Source organism: Vanessa cardui, chromosome 22 (genome assembly GCF_905220365.1).
Source record: "Vanessa cardui chromosome 22, ilVanCard2.1, whole genome shotgun sequence".
NCBI lineage: Eukaryota > Metazoa > Arthropoda > Insecta > Lepidoptera > Nymphalidae > Vanessa > Vanessa cardui.
The window spans coordinates 5,232,383-5,254,434 of record NC_061144.1 but is presented as its reverse complement, the minus strand read 5'-3'; the positions used below and the strand labels follow the sequence as shown (position 1 = coordinate 5,254,434).

Here is a 22,052-nt window from a genome sequence, read left to right as displayed (position 1 = left end):
CATATCATAGATTTGAAAACTAACCCTTGTGCCTGTAGATGGACTATTTTAATCATTCTCCAAACCGCAAAACAACAATACTAAATATTACTGTTTGGCAATAGACTATATTATGGTGAATGGGTACCTAACCAGATGATAATATATAAATTTAGGACTTTGTGTAAGATCCTCTAATAATTTGCGTTATAAAAAATATAACTACTATAGAAGAAATTCGATTATAAATTAATGTTATTACAAGAAAAACAAATGATAGTTATTAAAACTGCGAAATCAATAAATCTTTTGATTCCAGACGATGTTTCAGCATTAGCTCAGTTCGTTATATTATTGTAATATCATTGACGTCAAAAGATACTAATTTCAGATAAATTCAGATGTTTTCAACAAAGTCTAATTTCACAGAAGATACTAAAGTGGTCACGTAAAATTGCCAATTAGGTTTTAAGATTTCATGATTTTGGTGTAATGTGTCACAATACTTTGAAATTTATATAAGTTTATATGTGACATACAGTGCTAGAGTAAACTATATCTAAAAAGGTAGTTTACAATATATATTATAATAATTAAATCTTTTGTTAATAAAATTGTAGTGTCTTTGCACAGTCAGTAGTTACATCTAATCTAATACAGTAACTATAATAATTCATATTTGTATATATATTTAAGTAATTCATGTTAATAATTCATCACTATCATTAATTACAACCAAGGAATTAAGCGTTCAGACTGTAATTTGTTTTGAATGGAAAAAAATAATCTGAAATCTTAATCAGTGCATATAAATCTTATACATTATATATTATATCTTATACTAAAATTTACGTTATGGGACTAAGATTATTTTTTAATCTATACATATAATAACAATTTTATTGAATGTCTGTTTGTTATATTAAAAAAAGCCTTTTTTTACTCAATGTATGTATTGTATCTATACACGTTACATACAAAAAATAACAATTTGTACAGTTTTTGCCGGTCTGCCTATCTGTATGTCTGTCTGTTTATTCCAGCTAATTTCTGGAACGGCTGGACCGATTTTGACGGGACTTTCACTGTCAGATAACTATTATTATAGGGAGTAACTTAGGCTATAATATTTTTTTTTGTTAAATTCACACGCGTACAAGGTGGCGGTGGGGACAGCTAGTAAATAATATGATTACTAACGATATTTGGTCTGAACAAATTTCCATTACCCAATCTTAGTATTAGTAATATGTTCCCCTGTTTGAAATGTTTGAAATAGTTTAAAATAGTAGTAACATGCCCAAAAATAATTGCTCATTGATATACAGTAAAGATCACTTAAATAAAATGGTTATATTATGCAAGAAATATTTTTACTATTTACTTTACATTCACAGTGAAATTGAAACAGCATAAGTTTATTTTTAATTTATTGCGTTCAAGGATGTGATGATAATAATAAACGTTAATGTATGTTTGCGGACATCTGGTATTATATTACACAACAAACAAAGCGTGTTCAACTAACTATTCATTAGCACGATCAGAAATTCTAATTAACATTCTACATTTATGACGATTATCGTGATCAGACCAAAAACCACGCAATTACATATAATGTTACCATTGGAATAAAATAAAGGACTGTTTTGCTAAAACTTCTAACTAAATATTAATTGTCAGATGGAAATTAATTAGTCGAAGTAATTTAAATACAGTCAGAGTAAGGTGGTCCGACCTGGTGAAGGTCGCGGGAAGCCGCTGGTGTCAGGCTGCACAAGACCGCGCGTTGTGGCGATCATTGAGGGAGGCCTATGTCCAGCAGTGAACGTCCTTCGGCTGAAATGATGATGATGATGATGATGAGTCAGAGTAAGAAAACTGTCGTCGGTTTTCAAATTCTTTATAATGTCTTAAACTCTTAGTACCTTTTGAATCTAAACATCAAATCACTGCAACGCAATATGTCATTTTCGATCGGTAAAGCTGATTTAATCGCTCATACTGAGTACACGAAAATAGATCTTACGGTGACGAACCTTTTCTTAAACTGACTGTACATAGTATAAAGTAGATGATAGTGTTAAATTATTATTAAAGTTAATTTACTTATCGTCATGGAAATATTATTAAAAAAAGTATGTCTTTGTTCATACTAGCAGTTTCCATTTTACATTCGTATTTTCACAACTGTCTGACCTATACACATCTTTATTCATATAGGGTTGTACGTGTGTAATGCAATTGAACTCTTCATTAGCGTTTAGTGTGTAATCGTATTAGTTATTAATATACATACTATTATGTAATTATATATAATTGCAGATATTGAAACTGTTTTCATCCTGCAAAAAGCTGTTTGTTCTACTTATAATGAATAGCTCTACTTATAATAATATATATATACCTCGAGACTCTCTTCGGGGCATTCGTGTACTATCAGGTGTCCCGTTTCTGTTATATTTTTTTTCAACAATATACGTTAACCGTAGAGTAATCAAATGAAATGCAGTTTTATATTTTCAACCAACTTAAAAAAATGAGGAGGTTATCAATTCGTCTGTTTGTATGTTTGTTAACTCATAACTTTTCACTGGGTGAACCGATTTTGTATTTTTTTTTTGTTTGAAAGCTAGTACTTCCTGTATAGTCCCATTTTCGGTCGGTGTCAGCTCTTGGCTGGCTTGGTTTTATACGATAATATACTGGATCAATCAAGGGACTCGCAAGGATATCGCTTCTTTCTTTTGATTGTTGAGGCGCGTGACTGACACCGGCTCTAAATATAACAATTATTGTTATATTTAGAGCCGGTGTAAAAGAGCCGTGTGTAACTACATTATAAAATCGTAAATCGACTTTTAAGTAGTCTAATGTTTTTCATTTCATTTGACTTAGGAGGACTTTAAAAATATTTTGAATACGCAATTATTTTTAATACTTTTTAGAGCATAATAATTTGTTAATTTTAAATTTTTTTTTTTTTTGAAGTCGGTTTTCTTTTTGTTAAATTTTTTATTCATCATGTACAATATACGATGATTTAAATATTCGAGGTGAATAACCTTTCCGCTAAAAGAAAAATATTGTTTCGAAATTCAAGCTCGTAATTTATCTCTCTTAATTAACGTATTTACAATTAGTAATTATTGCTTATTAAATAACATAATTATTTATCTTTAGCTTAGCGATATTAAATTATTATAACAAAATAATGAAGTTTGTCTGTACTTATAATATAAGTAAGTAAATAATTTGTTTGAGTAAATTCTCAAACATGTGAATATAGTAATTATAATAAAATATAAAAAGGAAAGAAATAACCAGTAGGGACTAAATGTTATTCATTTATAGAACAGATAGGCGGAAGAGGTAACATGATGGTAAGTGGTCACCACTACATACATTGGTACTGTAAGAAAGTTTATTTCTGTACATCGCCAATGGGCCTCCAATTTTGGACAGTAAGATATTCCTTCCTCTGAATAACATGTGGTATATCGGTGGTACCTAGAGAAGTAAGTGATTGATCACAAATTTTAGTCGTTACGATTCGATATCTAAATTACTCAAAGAATTTTTATTTGCATTGATTGAAATGATTAAATTAAAAGATAAACCAGCAACTTCAAAGGCTGCCATTATTTTCGTTTCGCGTTCATAATCAAATTCAAGGTCATTCCGATATTCGAGATAATTTTAGATATTTGATATGATAGGAACTGTAAATATTTTTTTTATTTTGAAAAGTTATTTTAATTAATTAAAATGGACTATTTTAAAAATTCATCAATAGCCTTTTAGTTCGCTTAATTCTTCATGAAAAAAATATTAGGTTATTTTTTTTATGGATTAGGTTGGCGGACGAGCATATGTGGTAAACCATCACCCATAGAACGCTGTAAGAAATATTAACTATTCCTTACATCGTCAATGCCCCACCAACCTTGGGAACTAAGATGCTATGCTCCTTGTGCCTGTGGTTACACTGGCTCACTCACCCTTCAAACCGCAACACAACACTACTGCTTACTGTTGTTTAGCGGTAGAATATCTGATGAGTGGGTGTTACCTACCCAGGCGGGTTTGCACAAAGCCCTACCACCGAGTAAATTATGATGTTATTATCATATTATATGCAGGAAAGGATATAGTTAATTGAAAAAAAAACGCCATCTAGCCTCTCTTATTTCCCTAGAATTTATTAGTGAATTTCGATTCAATTATAACATGTAGTTATGTATATTATATTATCTGTATCCTATAAATCAAGCGGAAATGACTTTATTAGTTCGAAGCAATTTAATCGATTTATATTTTTATAAACCATAATAATCAAATAATATAGCAAGGGCTTCCTGATCGAAGTTATAAACTTTAACATCTTTATTTAGTTCATTGATCGAAGAAATATCTTCTTGAGAGAGACGGAAGTCAAATAAATCAATATTCAACTTAATTCGTTCAGTGTTTGTTGATCGTGGAATAGGTATTGTTTTACGGTCAATCTGAAAATGTAACCAATTGCAAACAATTAGAGAATAATAAGCATTGTATTACAATTCAATTCCAAGGCTATATAGGCAATTGTAGTACGACAAAACTTAGATGTAGCATCGGCAAAATTCATAAAACCGATCACATCCGAATTAAGTACGCTATCTCAAATTATCAGTATTTATTTCTAATATGATCTTTACACAAACTTATATATCATATAACCTAATATTTCATTCTAATTTGACACGTCGAATTAAAATCACTTGCTTTCTAGGGTTGAACTGACGCGAGAATCTATAGAGACGAATAGCGTCGAATGGCGCAATAGGGAGCTATTTCTATTGGTTGTATAAATCGTCAGTAATCGGTTTTATCAAATTTGCCGATGCTACATCTAAGTTGTCTCGTATTATAACATTATCACTTATTATAAATATGACATTCTAATTTCATGTTGGTAATATTATTTATCTCTTATTAAATGATTAAAATATAACGCTTTACTTGAACATTTTATAGACATACATACCAAGTATCGTAGAACAACTTGACTGGTAGTTTTTCCATATTTCTGAGCTATTCTCACTAATACAGGATCTTTGAATGTAGATGTTACGTTATAATCGATCGGTCTTGGTACCATAAAACCAAATGGCGCATACGACAATATGGTTATATTGAGACTTTGACAATGAGCTATAATTTCTGAATTCGTGTAAGTAGGATTTACCTGAAAATGATAATACACTTCTTTGATTAATTTTAAATCTTTAAAGATGAGTGTTTTTAATTCTCTCATTGAAGAATATTTTTGATCCGAATGGATAAAAAATTTGGGACTTTTATATTGACATATCTTGCTATAATGAAAATGTTCTCAAATTGTTGGTTTATGAAGCAAATTTGATGATTCTTTCCTTCAACGTGGACCTTTCCTGATTTCATAAGCATTGAAATTTTTATTTAATATATATAAATAATACATATACGAGGTGAGATGGCCCAGTGATTATAACACGTGCATCTTAATCGATGATTGCGGGTTCAAACACAAGCAAGCACCGCTGAATATTCATGTGCTTAATTTGTGTTTATAATTCATCTCGTTCTCGGCGGTGAAGGAAAACATCGCGAGGAAATCGGCATGTGTCAAATTTCATAGAAATTATGTCACATCACGGAATAGCGTGGTAGAACATGTTCCAAATCTTCTCCTCAAAATGGCAGAGGAGGCCTTAGCCCAGCAGTGGGAAATTTATGGGCTGTCATTGTTGTTATACATATAAACATGATTAAATAATGTTAATTTGGATTATATCCGAAGTAATGCTGTATGAAATGTGAAATAACTGTAAATGAAAAGTTTTACCTCAACTTCATTAACAGATGGCACCATTTCGGAGTTTGCCAGAACTCTGTTTATGTCGGTAATGTTAAAATTAGATACGCCGATGGATCTTGTTAAATTTAATCTCCTTACATCCTCCACGCCTTTCCAAACATTTAAATAATCATATTCCTGTACTAACACCTGTTTAAAAGATAACATATCATTTATTGGATCTCTGCTATTAAATAACTGATATTAAATTGGTGCAATGTTTTTCTCTTTCTCTTACAACATTAATTAGACGTTTGTTAGAAAAAGACACAGCATTGCTTAACTATCATAATCACCTTCCTGAGCAAATATCTTTTGAACATTTGGTATTCTGTAAATATTATAACTTACCAGATTTTCAGGCGAATGTATCAAATACAAGTCCACATAATCTAATTTCAATTTTTTCAATGATGCCTGAAGGGCTGGAAGTACTCCTTCTCTGGTTCCGACTTCTAAGTTCAACTATAAAATAATAATAATAATATTAATCTTAAACAATAAGTTTACACGATATACATGTTTATTTATATTAAACGTTTTGTTTTATTTATGATTTCGTTTCTAGTCTAATTCTACATTATTAATAAGCAAAAATACAAATCAACGGTTTTTAAACAGTAATGAAGTAGTCTTTACTAGTTTTTAATTAATCGTTTAAATAATAATGAAATAGTTTTTAATAAAATACAATTTCTTTATTAATTTTCTCATCGAGTTTGTGGTTTATTGTTTTGAACACATTTAGATACTTATATGGATTATGATTAACTTTTATTTAAGTAAATGAAGAAAATTATTGAAATTAGGTGATTTTCATTTAGGCTTGAATTCATACATTCTAAAGGCAAATATATAAAACCTATTGACATTGAGATAGATATATTACTTTTGGTTCTACGGGGACTTTATTCAGACAAATACCAAGTAATCTTAGACATACTAATATTATTAGAAAATAGTTTCCTATCTATATCAGCATTTACTCATATTTCAAAGATTACAGCTGTCGTCTATACAGATATTGTGATGTTATTTCTTAAAAGAAAAATATTCGAAGATTTCATAATAAATTAGATCAACAATCTTGTTTGTAATAAAACAATAATGCTTTTGTTTTTGACATGTTGACAAAAAAAAACCATTAAGTAGTTACGTTAGCTACGAGTATTATAGTCAAAATCTAATGCTTATTTACACAGTTTTGTCAAAGTCTATCGCGGATTTGGAGTCGATTTTATGATCATGTTACAGATATGAGAACCAGTTACGAGACTATTTTTAGTTATAGCTTTGAAAATAAGAGTTTTTTTTTTTAAATATCTAAATTACACTCAATGACCTTTTGTTCAGCAAAATCACTCAGAATTATTACAGTACGGGATATTTACCACGTTTTTTATTTTTATTCGATGGAGCCCTATATGTCGACATGACTACGAAGGTCTTTTTCACGTTAAAATATTTTGACAATTTATCGTACCAGTTGTATGGTGTTTTAATTTCTTGAAATGAATTCGTTTTGGTAGTACGAAAATTAAATAGTACTCTGTTTAGGCTATTTTAAGAAGTAAACTGGTTACTTAAAATTCGCCTCATTTTATGAACATTTCATTAAAAACACAAAATAAAATCTAGAAAATTGGAGATGATATTAAGAAGATCAAGTTCAGATTTTGTAAATAATTGACACATGAAGAGTATTTATTTAAGGAACCTTTTTTTACATTTTGGAAAGTCTAACACAATTTTTCGAAGAATAAATCTTTCAATAAAGATGTATACTAATAAATTTATAAACTGCTTTGAATAGAGAAAATCGAGAGCGAAAGTGTTAAACTTGTTCAATCCTTTTTAACACGAAAGAAACGGAAATTCTAAGAAAGTACGAGCTAGTAAATGCCGATGATTTTACCTTCGTAGTAATCCATAATTCTTCTCTCGTAACTATTCCACGACTGATCACATCAGCGATCGCTTCACCGACTTGCTCTTCGTTTTCATAAGCTGCGGCTGTATCGATTTGTCTATATCCTGATTCAATGGCTTGTATCACAGCAGGTTTTATAAGGTCTAGATCCTGTGTCTTAAAAAAAATAAATAAATATTATGCCAAATCCAATACAAATGAATGTTGGAAATAATAAGGTGTTTTAGAGTACCTAAAAGCGAATGACAGTAGAAGCTGTCGTGTTTGTTTCTTTAATTAATTTGTAATTCAAATTCTAATATAATAATTCTTGATATTTCTATTCGAGATTAAAATAATTCAACACAGCTTCCTCAACATTTATGAAAGTTTGTACATACTTGAATGTATTTCTTGGCTAGAGGAACTTTGTCATAAAAATATCACTATAAATTATCTACGATTTGAAAATTTTAATATTTTATACACTCAAATTAATAACTACTTATTTCATTTTAAGTAAAATATTCTTTAAGCATCTCTCTCCAACGAAGCAAAACTCAACTCATTCTCAGATAATTACTCCATATACATCACCTACTGAATTAATTTTTGACTTACTGTTAGTTAATACAAAGTATGAATAATCTACTTATATATTGTGATATAATGACACTTACTTTCCCTAAAGTACCGTACGAAATAATTGGTATTCTTCTACCATCATTTAAAAGTACACTTTTGGGCAACACATCAGCATTTATTACCTGCAATTAAAAACAAAAAATATAATTCAATAATGTACGACTCACAACCCTGATAGCCAAATCTTGGATATTAGTAGTCTTTTGTTTTTTTTTTTTCATTTTTTTATCGATACATTTAATAAAATTGGAGTGCCTGTTTGTAATATTAAAATAGCCCTTTTTTACTCAATGCATATTTATGTATACACGGTACATATACCAAAGTAAGATATTTTACATTTTTTGTCTGTCTGTTTTTTCCGGCTAATCTCTGAAACAGCTGAATTTTGACGGGACTTTCACTGGCAGATAACTGATAAGATAATAGGGAGTAACTTAGGCTATAATCATATTTTTTATATAACTAAATTAAATTTAAAAATGACAGGGTATCAACAAATACTGTACTGATATTGTCAAAAAAAAATTTGATTCATGTTTTTTTAAATAGTATTTTTTTTTTCAAATTGTAGCTATCACATTTGTTTCTCGGGTAAAGTTTTTAGCCCATTTCGTTATTGCTTAATAGTACGCTTAGCTATTTTTGTTTTTTGTTGATAAATGTGAACTTGTCACAATGTATACGAAAGTGTTAATGTGTCTTAAATATAAAAGATAACTCATATATTTGTCATAATGACGATTAATAATAAAGTGGAGCAAATGACATCGCAAAAATCCCATTTATTTTTTATAATTCGTGAAATGTAAAAATAGTTTTTTACACACTACGCACACTTATGTATGCGTAGTGCGTGTGTGTGTGTAGAAAATACACATTGCACACATACATATATTATCATCACATTAAAACCAGCGTTAGACAATTGAGTGATGCAATCTGACATTTTATTCAAAAAAATTTAGATGTTGCATACGAAACTTTTTTGTTTATCGTTGTTTTTATTGGCGTAAACCTTATCAAAATCGACCCATCGCTTAAAAGAAACTACATAGCTGATACAATCGGAGATACACAAAGACACTTTTATTTATAGATTTAGATCCACGAACACAGATACTCTTATGTAAATGTTTATCTTGTGATTGAAACATGCATAATTATAGATAGCGGAATGAAATATTTTATAATTTGATAAGATTATTTCACCTTCAAAAATGAATGGAAGGCGTTATATGCAATATGTATAAAATATATATTCTGACTGACAACAATACACAGATAAAAAATGAAAACTTGTAACATCGTATACCCTTTGCTTAAAGATTGCTTATATTTGAAGTGTAAACTAATAAAAATATCGAGGAGCGCAGAACAAGAAGTTTGATACAATTATGTCAATGAACTATAATAAACAGTAACAGGAGGGCTGGTTCGTTTTTTGCCCAGAGGATCGGAATTGCGATTCAACGGGGAAATGCTCTTAGTATTCTTGCCACGGTCAAGATTTATGTAGTAGTAGTTTTAGTTCATATTTGTATACATTTAAGCATTCAAGTAATGTTGGAATACACTTCTGTGATTTTTAGTGATTTATTATTGTATCATTATACCATAATAAAAAAGTTAAATCACTAAATGGCCCAAAGGCTAACTTTTTTATTCTTGTACACCATTTTAGAGTCAGACTTGATCATTAGTTGAAAATTTCCACCGATTACGCAAAGCTTAGAACAAAAATTCCACTTCTACACCAGCAAAAAACCCTCATAAATCATTACAAAGTTAGCTACCATTTGAAGGTTACGTAAATGTCGGAAATAATTTTAACTCAAGTTATTTCAGTAACAAATTGTCATTAACAAATGTCCCAGTAGGGGACAATGGGAATCTGTGAATTGGTTCATTGTATTTTAATCTCATTGTAACTTTTACCATTTCCAAATAAAAGTAAATATATTTTCTGAACCGTTACTGAAATGAAAATTTAGGTAATATAAATAGAAATGAATAAATTTTCTCACTTACTGATACTATCACTAAAAAATTTAAAATACGATACATTTTGTCACGTTTACATACAGCGGTAAAAAGCTGGATTTGCACAATATAACTCTTTGTTTTATAGTATGATAAGAATTTATCATTAAAGTTATAAAAACTATTATCAATGTGATCCACGCAAATATCAATAATGTAAAGCGAGGGTCACAAGTAGAAGCAGTAGAAGTAGAAGTATGAAACAGTTTAATTGGTGACTGAAAACTAGAAGGAAATCGTCTAATGCATAAAATACAACACATTGTCTGGCTACGACAGGACGAATAAAGATTATTTTTATTTTATTTTATTACTTAATATTTGCACAATAGCATGAATGACGAGACTTCGCTAATGTACTTATCTCTGCATGATCTATAAAAATATAATTTTTATTTTCCCAATAAATTAATGATATGCTTTTGAGGGCGAGAAAAACTATGTCCTTTTAGTGAGAAATTGAATTCGGGTGAGCTAATTGTACTACAAATTATGTTTTCTATATCTTGTAATACGCACTTTTCAAATAATCTCCAAGAGTAAATTATACGATATATTATTTACTCTAAGTTCATTCCGAAACTATAAGCCGTTGTAATTTGAATATTCCTTGTCAATCGGATTAGAAGTTCATGCGGGAACCCAATTCCGAGATAATCGATTATAAATTGGATATGATATAGTCGATAATATCATCGATATGACATTTAATTGAAATATCAAGTACGTTCATGAAAAAAATCGAAGTTTAATAGAAAGTATTTTCTTGAATAACAGAGACCCTCACCGATGTATATGGGTAGAAAATAAAAGGGCCCTAAAAAGGTTGAGCTTCGTCATGACTAGAAAATAACGACAGTGATTGATTTTTTTATTAATTACAAAATTTTAACTTAAACTTTTGGAATGATGAATTAGTGACGAGTTCAATGCCTCTTTTCTTTTCAAGTTAACCTCAAGAGCAAAGATTTGGCTATATTGCTGCACTGGTACGGCTGTTTTTAGCTGTGAGAACCTAGCTTTATACTAACAAGATCTTTATCATATTTAATTTGAACCAAATTATAAAAACTTTTAAAGTTTGATGCAAAGATAATGACGATAATGACTTAATGGAATAAAAGTATATGACATGGAGTAGTCAACGAGAGTTTTGTAAAATGACTGAAATATTTATAGTTTTTAAAAATCATAATGGATATAATATACTTATGATATAATACTACCTATAATTATGCTTATCGGTAGAAGATGTCGTTTAGAAATATAACAATTTATCAAAATTTATGTTTTCGACGAAGTTACTCTTGAAGTTAGAATCCGTTTACCTTCAAGAGTAGGTTTGATGTTTATAGATAAAAAGAGAAAAAATATACAATAAACTTTAGTTAAATAAATACGCCATATAAAATATCAAAAAATATCTTTAGTAACATAATTAATTAAGAACTATGTTTTTCGCCGATCAATTTAATTCAGCCGATCCTCATAAAGACCTATTATTGACTTATCTTAATATCTATTTTGGTTAAATACAAACTTCCTTGATCTGAGAAAAAGATTGGGAAAATTTATGAGCCTATTATCAAGAATTTGGTGCTACATTTAATGGCAAAGCCATATAACTCTGATGTCAATTATTTCTCACTCTTGCTTCTGATTATTTGTAAAAAAGTTCTTTATATTTTGCTTGGTTTGTCTGTCACATAAAAGTTTGCTAGCACATCCTGCACCAAAGTTTCTAAACCAAGCTTTTCTGGACATTTACGTGACGTGAACGTTACTAATGGCCGTATTAAATGACACATTAATTCAAAGTATATTTTAATTTTTTTTTTTAATGTGAGATTGTTGGTGGTGTTATTTACCAAGTTGTTATTATTAATAATGTCAGCTACCTCAATATATATTAGATATGTAAAGGAATTCTTTATGGTATTGTAAGAAAGGTTTCAATCTACGATGAGCGTTTTTTGTTTCTTTAACAGTAGAAGCTTGAGTAATTTTATAGGTACAATCAACTCATGTTATAATCTATCACTAAATTATAAGACTTGGTATTGTTGTATTATTTTAATCTAGGTAAGCCTTCGCAAAAATAAGCCACCTGGTAAGTTGTTACGACAATTATAGGCGCCGTAAAAAATTTTTTACTATTCCTCATCCCCAATAAGTCAACAATCATGGGAACTAAGATATTATGACTCTGAATGAGCACATTTCTACATTCCAGATTAAGATATGCGTGAGCTAGTGTAATTATTGGCATATGGTATATTAACATTGTAAGAAACGGACGATAGTCTCCGCGAAGAAGGAGATTTATTGTACAAAGTAAAAATCTTTAGCTGTCTCCTGATATACGTTTATTTTTCTCCATAAAAACGAGAAACGACGAGTGCAAACTAGTCGTCACTGATATGGGTGATATAAGAAATGAAAAAGAATATATAAATAAGTATACAAGTTTTTATTAAAAATACTTTCATAGTGAATTAAAAATAATCTTCCAATTTATTGTTACAAACCATAATATTGGACAAATGCAGGTAAAAATGATTCGTCATAAAAGTCGTAGACCTTAGCATCTTCATTAAGTTCATTGATCTGGTAAATTTCATTTTCAGTTAGATTGAAATCTAATATGTCAATATTTAACTCAATTCGTTCCGCGTTTGTTGATCTTGGGATCGGTATTGTTTCACGGTCAATCTGAAAAATCAAAGATAATTTTAAAGCCTTTATTTACAAAACAGCAGGAGATTTACATGATGTTATTTTTTATTTAATATTTAGCATCAAGATTATACTCACACTTACTTAAAAGTGAAGATAAATTGAAGGGAAAAGCCTTAATAAAGGTCTATTAACAATGCAATTTATAAATCCTAACAAAAATAATATTATAAATACGATACTAAGTTTGTATATTTCTTTAATATATCCATTAAATTTGAACTACGTAACCGATAATTATAATAAAAAAATTGCATTTCAATATAGATAAGATACTGCTAAATTAGTATATTATAACTTTTGATTACATAGATCTCTAGATAGACTGTTGAAGTGTAGAACGCAGCAAAAAATATTCGCAATTATTTCGCCACTTAGTATACACACATCAGTAGTATGACGTTTCTCAATTGTTAAACATAGCTATCACACACACAGAGATAGATTATGTCTGCATATTTATAAATAATTTAATCAATTAACATAAAAAAAAATATAATATTTACAGTAACAATAAAACATGCTCTTTACAAATATACATACGTACCAAGTATCGCAAAACGACTTGACTCGTAGTCTTTCCATACTTTTGCGCTATTCTTTTAAGTACCGGATTTTCAAAGGTTATACTTGTTGTATAATTTAAGTATGGTCGTGGAGCCATGAAACCAAATGGAGCATAAGACATGACGGTTATGTTCAAGCTTTGACAATAAGCAACGAGATCTAAGTCTACGAAATTAGGATTCACCTGAAATCATTAGCATTGTTATTTGAATAGTTCTTAATTTGATTTCAATCATATATCTCTAAAGAGAGTTTAATATAATTATACAATTCTTACCTCGATTTCATTGACAGATGGTACTATTTCTGAATTTAGCAAAATTCTGTTTATTTGAGAACTGTTAAAATTAGATATGCCGATAGATCTAGCCAAATTCATCCTCTTCATATCCTCCATGCCTTTCCATATGCTTAAATAATCATGGTTTTGAAGATTTTGCTTTAAATAAAAAGAAAAAATAATACGATATGTTCCATGTTAATTATATTACGGTTATGTTAAATAGAATGTAATGTTTTTTTAGAAAGCTTAAAAATATCTTAATATTTTTACCAACTTACCAGATTCATCGGAAAGTGTATCAAATATAGATCAACGTAATCTAGCTTCAATTTATTTAAAGACGTTTGAAGTGATTTAAGCACTCCTTCCCTTGTGCCTACTTCTAAACTCAGCTGTAAGACCAAAATAAGAAATATAATATAATGTAACTCATTATAACAATGCAAAATAATGTTAAATGAGATGTACTACTATTTCCTTTTGAAAATGGAATTAATAACCTCGACCCAAATATATAAGGCTGTCGACAATAAGGTACAATACCAACTTTACCTTGGTAGTGATCCATAGATCTTCTCTCTTGACAATTCCCCGTTTAATTACATCAGCGATCGCTTCACCAACTTGTTCCTCATTTTGGTAAACTGCTGCTGTATCTATATGTCTAAATCCAGCTTCAATAGCTTTTATCACCGCTGGTTTTATGATCGCTACTTCATATGTCTAATAAGAACATATTCCGATATTTATACGATTTTAAGCAAATATTTGTAATAATGGAGATGTTTAAAATTATAGGAAATTTATTACTTTTTCTAGGCTAAGTTCATTGATTAACTGTTATAAAATCCTGCTTATTGTATACAACAATAATATATGAAAGATAATGCTCGTATGGAAATTATGTCACAATTAATTGCGGTGATTATCATAAACAATTAATTTTGTATAAAATGGAATTGTATAAAAATATATTTCAGTAGAATCTACTTTTCTAATCCTGTGGTAGCTTTAATATGACATTAAAAAAGTGCCTACTTGAATAAATAATATTTCGATTGATTTATAATGTCTTTAAGCAGTACTTACTTTCCCAAAGGTGCCATAAGCCACTATAGGTATTCTGTTACCATCATTTAATAGTAAAGTATTCGGCAGCGCATCAGCTGTTGTAACCTGCAAGTCAAAAACACTAATCAATTCATATTCATAATCAATTTACAATAAAAGTGAATATTTTTCTATAGCGATTTAAAGTCAAAAATTGAATTACTGGTTGGTCTGAGGAATGCTATGAAACTTTAGGCTTCATATTAGTAAATACCTTTGTACAGATACATAGGTACCACAAAAAAAAAACAACAACAACAACCTAATTATTTACCTACATGAAAAAGGTATTAATTCACTTATGCTCATGAATTAATAATTACTCTCCACCTATAACGATAAAACTAACTCATTATATTAAAATTATACTCACACATACTATCACTAACACATTTACGAAAATACGAAGCATATTGTCAATTTTGCAACAGCTTTAGTAACTCTTGTTGATTTTGCCTCATATATATAGCACCTATGTTTTACTTAAATGATAAGAAATTATCATTTAATTAAAAACAATTATCAATATTTTATAAAAATCTATAAGATTATGCAATTAAATTTGAAACTTAAGTACAAGGTCATCAAGCAAATGGGGCACCTAGTGGTAAGTGTTCACCTGGTGGTGAACCATAGACTTTTGCGCTGTAAATAATAATAACGTTTCGTTACATCACACCATACAGTTACAAAGTCCTAGTAAATTAAAATAGAAATACATTTCATTATCAATAATAGAGAAACAACAGTCAATTCTTCAATTTCAATAATCTTAGTTTCTTAAACAGGAATGCAAGCAGCATTCGCATTTAAGTTACCTTACTCTGCTCGCCATCGTTAATGGGTATATATTATGAGGGTATCTATAGTGTTCTGAAGAAATTTTTAATATTAATTCAAATTATAAATAAGATCATTTATATATAGGAGGAAAAGAAATGGACAATGAATGACCCTTGTGGAACCCCCGTACCTACTTCTCTCTCAGCTATTAAAATTGACGCTTTCTTATAGCAATGCGCTTATGTTTGATTTTTTTTTAATTTGTTAAAGATTTAATGATAAAACGCTTTGAAGTAAAACATTCTTAAATATAATTTATTTAGAAAATGTTTGACATTTTTTATAACTTTAAAATACAATACAATTAGAAAGGTATATTTAAAATATTTTTTTAACTAACAGTGTATGAATGTCGTGTGTCAGTCAATAAAAATCGCTCATTAAATTCAGGTATTCTACCTGAATTTGATGTCCGATTTTATGAACGTAAATATTTGTATTCAACAACAACAACAGCATGTAAATTCCCACTGCTGGGCTAAAGGCCTCCTCTCCCTTTGAGGAGAATGTTTTGGAACATATTCCACCACGCTGTTCCAATGCGGGTTGTTCCAAAGAATTTCTATGAAATTTGTCACATGCAGGTTTCCTCACGATGTTTTCCTTCACCGCTGAGCACGAGATGAATTATAAGGACAAATTAAGCACATGAATCAGCGGTGCTTGCCTGGGTTTGAACCCGCAATCATCGGTTATGATGCACGCGTTCTAACCACTGGGCCATCTCGACTCTATATTTGTATTATTAATACAAAATTAAGTTTAAGTTCAATACATATTAAAAATAATAACACAAAAAGAGATAAAAAAGTTTAACAATTAAGTTCAGCAATCGCGTGCCAACAAGACTGTATGAATCAAACTTTACTGTATGTACATATTGTGCAGTATGCAGAGAGATGCTCGTTTAATTATTTTCACTGAAGCACCTTGTGATATTCGACACTTTATGAATTTTTTTTATCAGGCGCACGAACAAATAGTGGACGTTTTTACGAGACTTAAACTTGCCCCGTACAACTGAACATGAGAAAAACAAGGATTTTCTATGTTGTGACCACTAACAGTCAAGAATTAGCCTTACAATATATCAAAAATAACAGCCTGTTAATATCCCACGGCTGGGATAAAGCCTCCTCTCCCTTTGAGGAGAAGGTTTTGGAACATATTCCACTACGCTGCTTCAATGCGGGTTGGTGGATTCACATGTGGTAGAATTTAGTTGAAATTAGTCACATGCAGGTTTTTTTGCGATATTTTCCTTAACCGCCGATCTCAAGATGCATGATGCATGATCTCAATTATAAGCACAAATTAAGCACATGAAAATTCTGATTTGTCTTGTCATTTGTAAATCGTCGTGGCAAAATGCCATTTGCCAAGCTTTTACCATTACAAAGTGTTTTAAATGTTATAATATGCTAGTGGTATTAGTTCGTTGATTTAATGGCAATTCTAAAGCTGAATAAGATCTACGAAAGGCTTCTAACAACGTAGCTGATATTCTAGAGGAACCAGCTTATACCGAAATTTTGGATTTCTCACAAGAAAGTGTATCCAGGAAAATGATTATACAATCGCAATCTTTTTAACAGAACAGAGCAAAATTGTCACTATATAGGTGATATAGGATATATAAAAAAACAAAAAACAGATTTCATGAAAATTTATATTTCATACAGAATCATTAATTTTAACAACTATATCCATAACAAATTATTTCGAAACGAATTAAAAATAGGTTATCAATTTATATTTACAAACCATAATAATCGGCAAGTGCCGTGAAAAAGGATTCGTCGTAAAAGTCGTAAACTTTAGCATCTTCATTAAGTTCATTGATCTGGTAAATTTCATTTTCAGTGAGATTGAAATCTAATATGTCAAAATTTAACTTCATTCGTTCCTCGTTTGTTGATCTTGGGATCGGTATTGTGTCACGGTCCATCTGAAAAATCAAATACATCACAAAGACCCCTACATAAGTCGAATGCAAATAAAAAGGAATAGGTACAAGCCCAGCAGTGGGCATTTCATGCTGTATTTTTTAATTAATTTAACATCAGCACCAAGTGTGTGCAAAATTTCGGTTGAATCTTATGGGAGTGGATTTAAAATTAATCACAAACAAACAACAAAGTAAAACTAAATTATTAAAAGTGTAAGATACATCGAGTATAGTATAGTAATAGAACTTTGATAATGTTATCTTAACATTATCAAAGTTCTATTACGAATGTTTAAATTTAAGTTAAATTTTGAATATCAAAGTACAGACAAGACAAAGCTAAACTGGTAATAAACCACTAATTATTATTTGCCTCATAATGTCTAGATAAACTTTTAAAGGTGAAATAGCTTAGCATAGCATAGCTATCACGCACACTATAAAGGTGTTGTCTTACCTTCTTTGTAATGTAACACTCTATCTAGATATATAAATAACTTCTGCTATAAACATTGGCTTATATTATATTGTAAATTTAAGGACACGATTAAAAACAAGATCAAAAATGATTTGTGCATTATTCACAGTTACAGTATAAATAACGACCTCCGTGGTCGAGTAGTGTGTTCACCGGTTTTCATGGGTACGCCACGCTGAGGTTTCGGGTTCGATTCCCGTCCAAACCGGCTGATTACGTTTAGAAAAATTTCATTAGTTTTGTATGTTGTTTGGGACTGGGTGTTTGTGATACCGTAGTTACTTTTGATTTTCCATAACACAAGTGTTTTAGCTGCTTACATTGGGATCAGAGTAATGTATGTGATGTTATCTAATATTTATATATTTATTGATAAAACATGCTATTTAAAAATATACGTACCAAGTATCGCAGCATAACTTGACTTGAAGTTTTTCCATACTTCTGTGCTATTCTTTTAAGCACTGGATTTTCAAAATTTAAGCTCGTTGTATAATTTAAGTATGGCCGTGGAACCAGGAAGCCAAATGGAGCATAAGACATTACGGTTATATTCAAGCTTTGACAATAAGCTACGAGACCTAAATCTACGTAATTAGGATTCACCTGAAATCATTAGCATTATTATTTGTATAGTTCTTAATTACATTTCAATCATATAATAATATCTAAAGAGAGATTAGTATAATTATACAAATCTTACCTCGATTTCATTGACAGATGGTACTATTTCGGAATTGGCCAAAATTCTGTTTATTTCGGAACTGTTAAAATTAGATATGCCGATGGATCTAGCCAAATTCATCTTCTTGATATCCTCCATGCCTTTCCATACGTTTAAGTAATCATGCTCTGGAAGATCTAACTTTAAAAAGATATAAAATATTATGAGTACCATGTAAGTAAATTTGAATATATATTCTTTTTCTTTCTTCTTTTTTCTATCTAATCTTGAAAAATTAAATCTTGTACAAGAAAATTTATAAATTCTTAAAAAGATTACAACTTACTAGATTCAACGAAGTGTGTATCAGATATAGATCTACATAATCTAACTTTAATTTATTTAAAGACGTTTGAAGAGATGTAAGCACTCCTTCCCTAGTACCGACATCTAAGCCCAGCTGTGAAACCAAAATAAGACATATAAATAAGTATGCCACATGACGACAATCAATCGTATGATATAAAAATCAATAATTCATTACCTATGTAATAATATTATAAATGTCAAAAGTAACTCTTATTTGTTAGTCTTTCAAATGATTGAACAGATTTTGAAAAAAACATGGTATGAAGCCACTCTTTAAACTACAAGAAAGGATACAGGGCATGCCCAGCGAAACAATGAACTCAAAAATTGTGAGCGAAGTCGAATTATTAATAATTAATTAACCAAAACATTCACACAGCAAATAAGTCTTGCTAAGCAAATAAGCAAATAAGTTGCTGTTATCCAGCAACTGCTGGTTGGAAAGGGATAAAATGGTAAAATTTAATGCGGGAGTTAAACATATCTTTGGAGATTTGTTAGATTTTGAATACAAATTTTAAATTATATGAACTGCAATTTCTATTTGAAAATGGAAGTGATAACCTCGAAGCAAATATATAAGACACTCGACATAAGGTATAATACGAGCTTCACCTTGGTAGTGATCCATAGATCTTCTCTCTTGACAATTCCACGACTAATTACATCAGCGATCGCTTCACCAACTTGTTCTTCATTTTTGTAAACTGCGGCTGTATCTATGTGCCTATATCCAGCTTCAATAGCTTTTATCACTGCTGGTTTTATGATCGCTACTTCATTTGTCTATTAAAATACATTAATAATTATATTAATTTTAAATATATAACTTGCGTTACTTATAAGATTTAAAATATTTATCCCTAATGAGAGCGATGTTAAACAGCGGAATAAGTAAATTTGGCAAAGTTTCATAAAATTATATATCAACGTAATTCATAACAATATTTTACGGAAGAAAATTTTCGAAAGTTAATTAAAAAAATGTATATTAATATAACGCTTTATATTTTTAAATTTGATTTAACAGTACTTACTTTCCCAAACGTGCCATAAGCAACAATTGGTATCCTGTTACCATCATTCAATAATTTAGTATTCGGCAGCGCATCGGCAGTTGTTACCTGTAAGTGAATTCATTATCATCATCTCCAATACTAGTTACTAACATTCTAAAATTTCTAAAATGCTAGTCATCTACTGTTTAATTTCGAAGCCTAAAATTTTATAAAGAAATTTCTCTCTAGTGTATAATTTGTGCACAAAAGTAGTTTGCTTACAAAAATAGAATCTGTATTTATGAAAAATATATTAAATTGAACCTCTCAAACAATGAAAGATACCTAAAATAATGCAGACAATAAAAAAAACTTATATCTGTCATTGTGATAACTGCAATCAAACGAGTGATTACAAAATATATTGTTGTTTTGTTTGATTACGTTTTATTTAAATTAGCTTGGTAACGTAATAGATAAGACTTCATACGGACCGGTGGTAAAATATTAGAAGAAATAAAAAAAATTATGCTTCTAGCATTCTCCTCAAAGGGAGAGGAGGCAATAGCCCAGCAGTGGTAAATTTACAGGCCATGTCATGTCATAATTTCAGGTAAAATTACTAATATTGCCAATAAGAAAACAAATACGATACTTGAGTAATATTTTAATAAAGAATTAAATTAAGAAGATTACAATTGCGAATATGTAGTAGAGACAATAAGCGTTAATACCATGGACTATGATAAACAGGACATTTTAAAAAATCAGGATCAAGAGACTTGTCAAAGTATCGATGACTAGGGAAAAGTTCATATTATGAGTGCTAATAGGTTATAAGAGATGAAAATAGGAGGAATTAAGTTATTAAGGCAGAAGCAATTTAAATTCAACAATGAATCACTGAAAGATCTGAACCCAAATATTAGTGAGGAATGCAATGGAATTCAATTTTAGGGTTTATAATGGTAGTGACATAGTATGTAGATACATGTACATACCATCTTGTGACATTTTGTTTTTGTTGCATTTGAATTTAATTTTATACCAAAAACTACAAGGTACTATCATAATAAAAAATCCACATGAATTAAGTTATACATAATCTATAATGTTAAAACTGACTCATTAAATTTAATTTATACTTACAGATACTATCACTAATAAATTTAGTAAAATGCGAAGCATTTTGTCAAATTGGTTACAGATTCACTAACTACTACTGAATTCGCATTATATAAAGCACCTTTATTATAGTAAAATGATAAGAATTTATCCTTTAATTAAATACATTTATCTTTATTTTTAAATAACTAGCTACCTACCCCGGCTTCGCACAGGTGCAATACTTTTTGTCATTGGACAATACAAAAACTATGTACGCTGTTTTAAATCTATCTTCGAAAACATTCATTAAAATTACATGCTTCAAAGGCCAATAATGATCTAGATATCTATTTTGCTTAAAATAGCTTCTAAAATAAGACATTATTTCTCGTAAAAAGTTAAGGATAAAAAAATATTATTGTGGATTATCCTTGAGAGATATATCATTGTGGACTTATTTGAAGACCTTTTTATGGCGTGTAATATTGTTGT

At 29.7% G+C, this 22,052-nt stretch overlaps 3 protein-coding genes across 3 annotated transcripts; all 3 read right to left on the bottom strand.

Moving 5' to 3' along the window:
- Positions 1 to 4,156: 4,156 nt before the first annotated feature.
- Positions 4,157 to 10,549, bottom strand: LOC124539325 (aldo-keto reductase AKR2E4-like). Its single transcript, XM_047116686.1, has 7 exons — positions 10,446 to 10,549; positions 8,450 to 8,536; positions 7,776 to 7,946; positions 6,212 to 6,325; positions 5,849 to 6,010; positions 5,009 to 5,209; positions 4,157 to 4,487 (listed from the first exon to the last, which is right to left on the bottom strand). The coding sequence occupies exons 1-7, from the start codon at positions 10,479 to 10,481 to the stop codon at positions 4,299 to 4,301; spliced, it is 960 nt and encodes a 319-aa protein (XP_046972642.1). The 5' UTR covers positions 10,482 to 10,549; the 3' UTR covers positions 4,157 to 4,298.
- A 2,359-nt stretch (positions 10,550 to 12,908) lies between these two features.
- On the bottom strand, positions 12,909 to 15,631 carry LOC124539324 (aldo-keto reductase AKR2E4-like). Its single transcript, XM_047116684.1, has 7 exons — positions 15,527 to 15,631; positions 15,133 to 15,219; positions 14,596 to 14,766; positions 14,322 to 14,435; positions 14,038 to 14,199; positions 13,741 to 13,944; positions 12,909 to 13,169 (listed from the first exon to the last, which is right to left on the bottom strand). The coding sequence occupies exons 1-7, from the start codon at positions 15,563 to 15,565 to the stop codon at positions 12,978 to 12,980; spliced, it is 969 nt and encodes a 322-aa protein (XP_046972640.1). The 5' UTR covers positions 15,566 to 15,631; the 3' UTR covers positions 12,909 to 12,977.
- Positions 15,632 to 17,684: 2,053 nt separating this feature from the next.
- LOC124539323 (aldo-keto reductase AKR2E4-like) lies at positions 17,685 to 21,693 on the bottom strand. The gene is made up of 7 exons (XM_047116683.1): positions 21,603 to 21,693; positions 20,493 to 20,579; positions 20,071 to 20,241; positions 19,433 to 19,546; positions 19,126 to 19,287; positions 18,825 to 19,028; positions 17,685 to 17,944 (listed from the first exon to the last, which is right to left on the bottom strand). The coding sequence occupies exons 1-7, from the start codon at positions 21,639 to 21,641 to the stop codon at positions 17,753 to 17,755; spliced, it is 969 nt and encodes a 322-aa protein (XP_046972639.1). The 5' UTR covers positions 21,642 to 21,693; the 3' UTR covers positions 17,685 to 17,752.
- Between the last annotated feature and the right edge of the window lie 359 nt (positions 21,694 to 22,052).

What these genes read in the sequence shown, in the direction of transcription:
- LOC124539323 (XM_047116683.1), bottom strand. Translation starts at nt 21,641, where the DNA reads ATGCTTCGCATTTTACTAAATTTATTAGTGATAGTATCT. An exon ending in ATTTATTAGTGATAGTATCT is followed by an intron (nt 20,580 to 21,602) that starts GTAAGTATAAAT and finishes ATTCACTTACAG; the next exon opens with GTAACAACTGCCGATGCGCT. An exon ending in AAGTTATGCTGCGATACTTG is followed by an intron (nt 17,945 to 18,824) that starts GTACGTATATTT and finishes TTGATTTTTCAG; the next exon opens with ATGGACCGTGACACAATACC.
- LOC124539324 (XM_047116684.1), bottom strand. Translation starts at nt 15,565, where the DNA reads ATGCTTCGTATTTTCGTAAATGTGTTAGTGATAGTATGT. An exon ending in TACACTTTCCGATGAATCTG is followed by an intron (nt 14,200 to 14,321) that starts GTAAGTTGGTAA and finishes TTTTATTTAAAG; the next exon opens with CAAAATCTTCAAAACCATGA. An exon ending in CATCTGTCAATGAAATCGAG is followed by an intron (nt 13,945 to 14,037) that starts GTAAGAATTGTA and finishes TAATGATTTCAG; the next exon opens with GTGAATCCTAATTTCGTAGA.
- LOC124539325 (XM_047116686.1), bottom strand. Translation starts at nt 10,481, where the DNA reads ATGTATCGTATTTTAAATTTTTTAGTGATAGTATCA. An exon ending in CGTACGGTACTTTAGGGAAA is followed by an intron (nt 7,947 to 8,449) that starts GTAAGTGTCATT and finishes ATTTTTTTTAAG; the next exon opens with ACACAGGATCTAGACCTTAT. An exon ending in AATTATGGATTACTACGAAG is followed by an intron (nt 6,326 to 7,775) that starts GTAAAATCATCG and finishes ATTATTTTATAG; the next exon opens with TTGAACTTAGAAGTCGGAAC.